Source organism: Typha latifolia, chromosome 9 (assembly GCF_019914945.1).
Source record: "Typha latifolia isolate L0001 chromosome 9, TyphaL0001v2, whole genome shotgun sequence".
Classification (NCBI taxonomy): Eukaryota; Viridiplantae; Streptophyta; class Magnoliopsida; order Poales; family Typhaceae; genus Typha; species Typha latifolia.
The window spans coordinates 3,880,295-3,891,319 of record NC_133094.1 but is presented as its reverse complement, the minus strand read 5'-3'; the positions used below and the strand labels follow the sequence as shown (position 1 = coordinate 3,891,319).

Sequence of the window (11,025 nt, the reverse complement as noted above, 5' to 3'; positions counted from 1 at the left end):
TGCAAAGAAGGAAGTTGAGCAAAATAGCACATATTCCGAACATTCAGGAACAAGTGGAATGCACCCATCATTAAGCTCACAACAATTAACGACATTTCAAGAGCACATATATGAGAACCCAATTGCAACAAACCCCCACCCCCAACCAACAAAAAAGAAGAAAAAAAATCCAATTCCAGATATATAATAATGTAAAAGTCACCAAGTTAAGATGATTTAGAGGCTTAGAGCACACACCTATTTCCACCCATGAATGAAGCATGCAGCAAACAGGAAGGTGGAAAACAACAGCTGGAGCGCTTAACAGGATTGGAAATGGAAACCGCGTGAAAAATTTGCTGTGTTACAATCTTAAAGAACCCAAGAAATGAGACTGCATGCCATTAGACTACAGAAGCATCTTATTAAAGATAGAATCACACATAAAGTCAAGGTTACATGATATAGTGACCAATATAAATAGTTTGACCATCTTCACCAAATAAAAGAGACACTGACACTGACAATTTAGTACGTGCAAGTCCAAAACATATACTGAGTCAAGATACCACCCTATCAAAGGAAGATCCACACTCACAATACTAGCAGTAACAATATTAAGGTATTTATCTTCCTAAAACCAAACTCTTTCTGCAATCTCTTCCATTCCATATCATTTCGATCCGAGTATTATCACCAAGCAGCCTCCTCCAATTGATTGAATCTTTTCAGCAGATTCTACATCTCTTATATTGCTCACTCAAAGCAGAAGTATCCTTGTAGCAGATTTACCTAAAGACCAATAACTGAGACAGAGCAACTCATTGACGGCATCTCTACAGCTCGATTCTGGCCCAGATAAGATTTAAGCTTATCGCGATAAACCCCAGGGTCAAGCACACGAGTGAGAACTTTTTCAGCATCATCAATCACAGATGTTTCTGTCCCTCGAGTCTAGGAGTTCCAGTACACCCTGCAAATAAAAATTGGAGTAATATGTAGCAGAATCTGAAAAGTATAAGAACACCCTACTTCCGTAAGAAAATAAAAAAACCAACTCTCTAGAATTGCATAAGTCAGAGCAGAGAAAAAAGCCGAAAGAGAAAAGCAGATCTGTAAGTACATTTTTCTACAACTGTTCAATTTCTTTTCATACAAATATATCAAATGCTAACTTCACAAATTTAACAAAGCAATGTTTCCTAAGCTCTTCAATATTTTTTCAAATAAATGTATCATGCAGACATATACTAATACTATTGGGAGTTTCCTTTATAGAGATATTTTATAAACTGAATAGATATAAGGATCACTCATCAGCCAGGACAAAGAGAAAACAGCATAGAGGCAACATGGTCACTGAACATCATAAATATTCATCCAGGCAAATCCAGGACACAAAAACAGTCTTAGAAAGAGATCTTGGAGACAATTGTGTAGCCAGACAAGTATGAATTGAAGTTACTAAATGGAAATAGAAGACCTAGTTAGAGAATTAGGAGCTACTTTCTGCATATCAGCAGACTGCAAACAGCAAATAATGTAATACATCAGAAAATATAGAGGCAAAATGCGCATTAAGATCATCTGCCACAAGTTACAACAATTGGCTAAAGAGGAGAAAGAAAAATATGCATACATATAAAAAAAAGGCATATTATGAATTTGCTGAAGAAACAGAAATGAAGACAAAGTAGACAGAGGGGCAAGTCTCATTTGTTTTCAGATTTGAATATGAATTGATAGATAACTAGAAACAAAAATATAAAGAAAATTTCACTAGTTGAAAGAGAGGCTTATGAACTTCTATCTGTATGTCCATACAATCTAGCCAGCCACTATAAATAGCTCTCTCAGCATATCCAATCTTAAGCATTTAAGGCACAATGGCCAGGATTTCTTTGACTAGCCTAAACCCCTGTAAGTGAACTGCTTAGAAAATCCTTCCCCGAGTCAGCAATCACTCAAAGATTGGTTTTAATTTTCTGAAAATAGAATAAAAGAGGAACAGCAGTATGAAACAAATGGAGCCCCAAGACTTACCAAATTTAAGGGTAATACTTTCAATGCTCCCAAGACCATTCATGCTCCAAATGAAAATAATATTGAAAGGGCTGAAAAGTGGGGCGGAACTCGATATGCACCAAGGCTGCAGGTCAGTACTGCAACAAATTCTGAGCAACCTCTGCTTTAAATAGATCAGCAATCAATAAATTTTCTCAGTTTCAGTTCTTACAAAAGAGAAAGGACAAGTTAGAAGGCTATGTATCATTAAACATGCTATCAATTAATATCTTTACCTGTAATCGTTTTGGTACAGCTCTCACACAAAATAGCGATCAGACCAAAGAGATTGCGCTGGCTGCTGTTCTGGCAACAGACCATTTTGCTGATGTGCTTGCTGAAGCTGTTGTTCTGCATATGGTTTTAGCTGCTCAAAAAGTTGGAAATCTTGCCATTTATTCTCGTTAACCACATGAGTCTGCACACCAGAAACCTGTTTACCAGGAAAAGGGAAGCCAGTAGTGGCATTAACTGCATTATTTCTAACAGCGGTAACATTTGGATACATGTAGCCAATGTTATTTTTATAGTTATCCATCCCAACAGCCTTAGTTGATGGTGGTTGGTAACCGTCTAACCAGCTGTAATCATCAACCTGAGGGTGCTGGTCCTTTGTAGTTAAGCTTGAAATGGGATCATCCTGTTGCTTCGAAGGAACATGGCTAAAACCTGGAGGAGGTCCAATATGCCTAACAGGACGACTTACAGGATTTTTCTTCGATGCCGCTGGCAAAGCTGCTGTGAACTTTATAGATGTTGCATCAGACACTGCACCTGATGGTACTACATAATGTAGAACAGATGATGTAGCGATTTCAGCAGCTTTAATCTGATTGTACAGCATGCTGGTATTACTTGAATTTACTGCGGCTGAAATTTGAGGTGCAAACGACTGAGGCTGCAAACCATTCAATCCTCTTTGCAACCCCTGCTCTAGAAGCCCATTGTCACCAAAGTTTAAATTCTTCAGTCCATCAGATAAGAATGCTTGTCGCTCGAGAAGCCATTTTGACGTTTCTGGACTGGCGTAATGTGGAGGTAGTTGGGGTACAACAGTTTGCAGATCTGCACCCACATTCAAAATGTTTGGCAGATGGCCATTATCCAGAGGTGTAGTAAACGATGTCCCATTGGTTGCCCAATTGGCAGCAGACGCTTGAACAGGACGTGTGTACTCATTCGTCGGAGACACTGAAGTAGTTACGCTGGGAAACTTCTCAGCAACAGTTGGCTTAAATACAATAACTTCTTCATCTTCTTCTCCTTCAACATAAAGCTGTGCCTTTGACTGAATCGCTGCCGCTGATAGTTTTGCCTCAAGGTTCATTCTGTCATCAAGTTGGCATCCTTGCTTATTACCATTTGTCTCAGGTATATCAGTGATGCCAGTAAGCGTAGCTTCAAATTCTGGAGGCTCTATGCTCATCACGAATTTCTTTGAGTATGGATCAAAATATATTCTCTGCTGATCAATCTGAACAACATTCATAAGAGCCCGTCCAGCTGCCAGAATCCTTTGAACACGAGTACTTTTTTCTTTGATGCTCCCACTTTCGAATGCATGCTTCTTTGAAAAGTCCAAAATAACCTGTGCTGGCACTAAAGGTAAAAATCCTCTCAATTCAAAGTCCTCCCACAATGCAAGCCTATTGCCAGTTTCCCCTTCATCATACATACTCATATCAGAAAAGCAGTTATCATCATCATCACCGTCAACAGATGCAAGGCCTGTCAGGATTAACTTGTTCAAAAATGATATGCATTGATTCCAGAAGAATGATCTTGCTTTAGATTGATTTTCCTCTATGTCAGAACCTGCTGCAATATCTGGATGACATGCCAGCCATTCAATGTAAACAAGAATGGCTGGCAAGTAGGTGCTTGATGCAATGTCATGTAGCTCTATGCATCTCTTAAGTATATGTCCAACAAACTCAAAGGCAGCTGTAAATGCATTCTTAAGAAGTAAAGTACGCTGCAGTATCTCAGCATATGACAGACCTTCTGACTCCCTCTTCACATTATGCACTGTGAATATAAGAATGGCTATAAGTCTCACAATGATGAGTGCATTTTCGGCAGCATCAGAACTGAAATTAAGCCCCTCTTCCGGACCAGAAGAAACAAGATCATGTAGGTCACTGATTACTGAAGAAAATATTTCTCCAAATGTTTCCAAGCTGTTTAAATAAATAAATAAATGATCATGTAAGACATATTAAAGCAACAAGAAAGAATATCTTGCCCCTCTGAAAAGGAAACACTAAAGGAGAAGAGAAAATATAAGCAATACCTGGTCCTTGTAAAAAGAATGCCATTAAGTCGCACAAATCGAGTAGAAAAAGCTTTAAATATTTCAGGAATGGTGGGTTCTCGTTCTTTAACAGGAGTTGCATCTGTTTTTAATTCTTTTGCTAGAACCTTTGCATCTCTTCCTCTACCCCTTCCAGCTGATCGTGTGGGCAATATCCTAGCTGCAGGGGCTTTGGTATTACTAGGCAACTGAGAATAATTTTGACGATTCTGCATAAAATAATTCCTAAAGTCAGAATACTCAAAGATTATTGGGGGACCTTGTATTAGCAACCAAAACATCATCAACTGAATGATGTGAAATCGATAGCATTTTTAAGTAGATCATAAATTTCCAGTATAAACCAGAGGAAAAAGAGGTCCAGATTTCAATGTGCGGAAAGGAAGGACATGGGCAAGATCGACTTCTCCCTTAATATCTGAGGAATAAAACAGTCAACATCTACGAGAGCAATAGCATTTTCAAGTTATGCTACATTTTAAAATCCTAATAGTGTTACCAATTAATGTCAAAATAAATGTCGCATGCTGGAAACCTCCAAAAAAGACAGGGCAAGAAAACAAGGAAAATTTACCAGAAAGGTGCACCCAAGCCATCACCAAACCTTTAATTGAGCTACTTACACCTACCTATAAAGTACTATGTCAAAGCTGCTAACTTTTAATAGTAAAAAATCACTACACAAAACATAGTAAATTTGAAAGAAGTTGTATCAATAAGTAATCGCTATGAAGTTAGATATGCACCAATTTGTGTCAGAGATCCAAGATATGTAACCCCTCAAGATATCATATTACCTTGTGTGGAGACAGTAGACACAACACAACAATCGCTAACCTGACGGAACCAATTGATTTGTGTATTTAATTACAAATCAAGAGGGATCACAGAATTGTATGAACCCCTATTATGTGAAGCTATCATGTACAAAAGCAGTACATTAAATTTCAGCATAGTATAACTGTGGTGACAAGTGGAAATAATGCATGGCAACACTTCACAATTTCGATATCAACCTTTAATCTCTTATGTATAAGATTCATATACAGCCACAGGGACCATGTAAAAAACAACTCATTTAGAGTATGCACACAACTAACTATAATATAACTAACATATATACTTATATAGAGGGCTTCCTTGGTATATGAGAAGCTCAAAATTCTGTAATTAATATGAATTAGACTTGAGCAAGCTCTAACAACTTTAGTATTGGCATAATGTGTTAGATCAGTAAAGTAATATTTTCATGTTGGAACAATAGATCGTGAAGCTTTATAAGATTGTGCAACCATAAAAGAAGAGCAGATCCAACAAAGCAGCACATCTGATGGGTTGTCACCAATAAAGAAGTACCTTCTCAAATGCAATAATCAAGTTATCCCTTGCTGTTGAAAAAGGAATATCCACTGCCAAGCTCCGAAAGTAGCGGTAGACAGCCAATAGATCGTCACCAAAGTAGGATGCTAGTATTGCAAGCTGACAAACATGGCACATATTCGTATGTTAAAAGAACTCATGACTCAAAATCATAAAATAGTACCCCTTAGACCATTCATATTAACACAGTACAGGACACAACTACAGCAAAACAAATAAAAAATGTGAAGGACTCAGAAATTAGAGAACCTGGTGATGGGTATTGCCACTTGAAGGACAGAGAGAAGCTGCCTGCTTATAGTAGCTAGAAGCAGCAGCATATTCACGCTTGACAGAATCACCTTCTCCATACAATCCCTTGTAACGGGCAAGGTCTCCCAGATATATCAAGCAGCGGTGACAAGAGATAAGCCCCTTCTTCATCTCAGCCATTTTCTTTTCATCTTTCATTGGAAGAATTTGATTATCAGATTCCTCAGAAAAGTAGCCCAGAGGTAGACCATAGTTTGATCTAATTTTCAGTATAAGATCATGATAAAATCCTGTTGCTTCTGAAAGGAAGCTTTTAAAGGCAGATCGAATTCTCTTAATCCTCTCCATATTAGCACTACTTTTCCCACCTTGTGAAGCAATTGATCCAGCAGGCGGTGCGGCATTAATCCGTGCCCGGAATTCCTCAATTCTCCTATAGTGCAACTGCCACAGAACATATTCTATCTCGTGCTTTTCAGAAAAATCATGATCTTCAAGGACTATGGCCTCATAGTTCTCACGCATCTGAAACCATATATTAGGGTCTGAAGGAACTTTCATCTGTGCTGACTTTCGCAGACCATTCTCAAGTTCAATATTCTGTAGAAAACATGATTATTACCAGATGTTTAAAAAAAAACAATGCAAACAAGAAGCTCAGATCCTCCTTTGAGACCTGATCAAACTTTGAGGCACCAAGATTGTTTATTATATGAACAATGGTGGCAGGCACTTGTGGAAAACGAGAAGCATCATGTATAGAGAAAATGCAAAGTTCAAAAGAAACCTTACTATTGATAAAGAGTTATCCTTCTGTCCAATGTTCAACAGGAAGTTGCAAAAATGTGATGCCATCACAGCAGGAAATTGTAGGACACAATTGCCATATCTAACATTTGGCAGTGTGCTACTTAAGTATTTATTAAATAAACTAATATCTTAAGTTTTGTAGGTCAACTTTTCTGCAGTAAAATCTCATATTAAAGTCTACTGCCTCCACATTCCATAATTACAAATAGCAGGGTTGTACAGAAATACAAATGACCATACGATATGCGTTGATAAAGAAAGAAAAGTCTAAAGGAATTGGAATCAAGATCATTTAAAAATCTATTTGCAACCAACGGAACATATTGAAAATAAATGGGAACGTAATGATAATAAGATCTAAACCAGATACAAATAAAACCAACTTCAATTCCACAACATCATGAGATACTTGTAAGTAAACCATATAAAAGGGTAAAACAAAAACAACTAGACGCACATAGTATCTGAGCTAAACCAACACATTCTAGTGCAATGCTCAATCAAATGGAAAGTTCTATAGTTCATTTCATCACCAAAATTAAATTATAAAATCTTCTTGCTTGTATCTGCTTTTGAGTTTGTATTGCCATCCTTTCTTTAGTCTACACAATGGTCCACAGATGCATTGCATCATGTTACTGCATCTGGAATAAAAAGCTAATGCTTCCTACACCAACACCACTGTTTCCTCTCTTTCCATGATGTCAAACCACAGAGCAAATCCATTTTTTACAAGGAATTCCTAAAGATAAGACCATAAGACGATAGCATTTTCAGATCAGTTGACTCCAATATCAAGGCATCAACAAATAAAGCATAAAAAAAATTCTTAACAAAAAGCTGAAAGGCGACTATGATAAATATTAATATTCTGAACAAGAAGGGAATGCAACAGGCAATCTTAAGAGTCTTACACACCCCTGTCAGTTTCTGAGCAGATACTAGAAACAAGTATCAACAACTAAAATAATTAAAATTGCCTAACCATTACAACTACAACAGCTTTTGATTGGATAGTCCAGCTAAGAAAAAAAAGGAAAGAAAGAAAATAAGAGAAGACAACAAAATAAGCTCAAATTACCTCTTTAGTAACGACAAAGAATCGAGTGAAATAAGTTTTGCATCTCCAAGCAAGTCAAAGTAGAGAGCTTACCACTTTGAATATTAACTATCACAAATTCATGAGTATAAAGAAACAAGGTGCATCCGAAATCATGAGCAACTATTATGTAAACAAAGACCAAATTGTCAAGGGAACAAATTAGAACAAGAACATACCTTCTTGTAAAGTCGTTCGGCACGCTCCCAAGATGAGGGAGCAAGTGAACTATCCATCGGGACAGCCATCAATCCATCAAGAGCATGGTATCTAGAATTCCTGCAATAAAATAGGCACCAGTAAGATGCATCCATACATCACGAAAACAAGAACATGCACCCAAATATTCAAAACAAAAGAGGAAAATAGTAATCACAATCGATCAACACGACGAATTTACAGCAAAGTACAAAATTCAAATAATTCCATTTATTTCTCCCTTTCCCAACAATAAAAAAGCTCAGAATCCAGCCTTTACCAAATCCGAAACCCTAATCCCTAACAGATCTTACACCGAACCCCAATCCAAACACTAACGACACCACCACCACCCAACCCCGCCAGAAACTCGACCGAACCAAACCCTAAATTCGATCATTCGCTTCCGAAACCAAGAATGCGTCCAAAATCAACAGATCCCGCCAAATCCGACCCCGAAAACAAAAGAAAAACCGCAAAAATCGGGAAAAATCACGAATTTCTCACCCTACGGATCAAAGATTGAAGCAAGCGGGAGGTAGAGACGAGGAAATCGTACCCTCGACGAGGAGAGGGAGATGGAGAAGGGAGTCTCCGAGGCCCGTTTTGACGTCAAATAAGAAAGGCCGGTGCGAGAAAGGCGACCGGATTATATAATTCTCAGGATATTATCGACTTTATAAATAGATATTAATTAGTTTTTCCAGGATAAAATTAAGAAAAATAAGAAATAAAGAGAGCCACAGCAAGACACGGCTCTGTTAGCCTTCGATTGTTACGTGGCAGCAAGTGAGTCGATACCTCATTTATCTAGACGGCTAGACCTGCCAGGTATGTATTATGTTCTGGATATTCCTACAACTAAGGGTGGAGACGATCCGATTGTGAGGATTAGAGGTTTAGTTTTGGTAATCAGCTGATCATAAGTGATAGGAATCGTTTCCTTTATAAAAAACAAAATTAAAAAAAAGAAGAAGAAGAATCATAAGTGAGAGGAACAGGGTGTTCGTGGTTACACAAAGAAGCCTCGGTTCTTTCTCTGGGATAAGGGGGGTGGTCGGGGCCTCCATCTCATCAACTGGGACATATATTTATGAGCTCAAAAGATGAGGGTCGGTTAGCTTGCTTAATCATAATTACGAGGCCTCATCTCATCACCGTTATCTTTAGATTAAAAAACTAATGGTTGAATACAAATCATAACTACAAGAGAATAAGTGATATAAACAAAAATCCAAAGAAATACTTTGAATTTTGGCTTAATCATAGAAGTATAAACTGCGTTTTACCCTATAAAATAGAATAAGAAGAAAATGATTCAGGTTCATCATTCTTGGAGGAACTACTAAAATGAATTAGTGAAGTAAAAATTCATTCCAAATAGGAAATGAGAAGTGGTGGAAAATCTGTTTAAATGTACTCTCGAATGTGGTTTATGATTTAGATTCTTAGGTAAACTCTATTTCAAGATGTACTTGTTAACTCACCCACTATACAAAAAAACTTCAACCGTCAAATGCAGTGACTTTTTTATATTTTATATTTTATATTTTACAAAAACTTGTATTTAACACTGTCTTTTAATCTATTTATAGTTTACACCCTATATTTTTAAGAAAAAATTTGTATATAACACCTTGCTTTTTTTAACAAAATTATAATTTACACCCTATATTTTTACTATTCATAAATATAATTTAGTAAATATGTGCAAAAAATACTCCGGATTAGATTTAAACTAACCCTGTGAGAATATTTCGTTAAGTAGAAATATTTTAATGACTAAAATAATCTTATTTTTAAAATGGCTAAAATGTCATTAGTATGATTTGATTAAGGGTATTTTTGTAATTTTTTACTATAGTTAATTTAATCTAGATGTTTAGTTAAGTGTAACTAACAGATCTAATAATATGATATTTTTTGCACATATTCACTAAATTGTAGGCTCGATATATAAATAGTGAAAACCATAATTTCGTTAAAAGATAGGGTGCTATATGCAATTTTTCTATTTTTAATATTTATAAATATGTGTCCAGAACATCTTGGATTATATTTACACTAACACTGTATATACAAATTGTATAAAAGGAGAATATGATGACAAATAATTTTTTTTCTAAAATAACTAAAATGCTCTTACTTCTTTCTTCTTCTTTCTCTTCCTTTATGTTTTAGGGCACAATGATATTGCTACTTTCTCCTAAGGCAAAGATCTCAAAGCGCGAGACGCCCCGCTTGGTACGGGCATGTGCACGCCCAAGCGCTCACACGGCACATGCGGTGAAACGCCCCCGCCCAGCACGGGCACGTGCACGCCCATACGGCATGTGCGGCACATGCGATAGGACGGGCGAAGCCCGTCACACACAGATACACTCTTGTGCACATATAATCAAGGCATCATGAAATAATATCTGCTAACATATTCATGCTAACATAATCCAACACTAAATAAATCATATTATCGACTAAATAAATTTATTAATATATAAATATATCCAAGTCCATAATAATATGCACTAGACCACTACCCAATCTGGCAAGGCCCATATAGGCCACAACAAACCATCAAGATATAACTAAACAATTGATACACGAGTACCCCACCAGTTAATATAAATCACATGAATGTAACTCACCACACGTATGTCTTGGCGAACAACATGTGTCCAGTTGTCTGTGCGCACAGATTCAACTGATCTCGGACATAGACCACGAGATATCGTATATCAGCGACCATAATCGTCACTTCAAGTACCTCTAACCCTGGCGCCTATTCGGGTACCCTCATGCTTTTTCTATCAACTTTTCTATTAATGAGATTTATGCATTTCTTTCTATATGATAGACCACGTGTATATATCCAGTACTATAATAAGTCATGCATATTAGAAATTTAGGTGCTAAGAAAGTCAAGAGAAAA

General features: G+C 36.9%; 1 protein-coding gene across 3 annotated transcripts; it reads right to left on the bottom strand.

Annotated features, from left to right (window-relative positions):
- Positions 1 to 383: 383 nt before the first annotated feature.
- LOC140795038 (nonsense-mediated mRNA decay factor SMG7-like) lies at positions 384 to 8,783 on the bottom strand. 3 transcript variants are annotated; one of them, XM_073147398.1, is made up of 8 exons: positions 8,656 to 8,783; positions 8,078 to 8,177; positions 5,987 to 6,589; positions 5,714 to 5,836; positions 4,337 to 4,566; positions 2,280 to 4,223; positions 2,023 to 2,167; positions 384 to 952 (listed from the first exon to the last, which is right to left on the bottom strand). In XM_073147398.1, the coding sequence occupies exons 2-6, from the start codon at positions 8,144 to 8,146 to the stop codon at positions 2,303 to 2,305; spliced, it is 2,946 nt and encodes a 981-aa protein (XP_073003499.1). In that variant the 5' UTR covers positions 8,147 to 8,177; positions 8,656 to 8,783; the 3' UTR covers positions 384 to 952; positions 2,023 to 2,167; positions 2,280 to 2,302. The 3 variants fall into 3 exon arrangements, with proteins under 3 accessions (XP_073003499.1, XP_073003497.1, XP_073003498.1); XM_073147396.1 differs by having other exon boundaries at positions 2,023 to 2,164; XM_073147397.1 differs by having other exon boundaries at positions 2,023 to 2,164; positions 8,604 to 8,682.
- Positions 8,784 to 11,025: the final 2,242 nt, after the last annotated feature.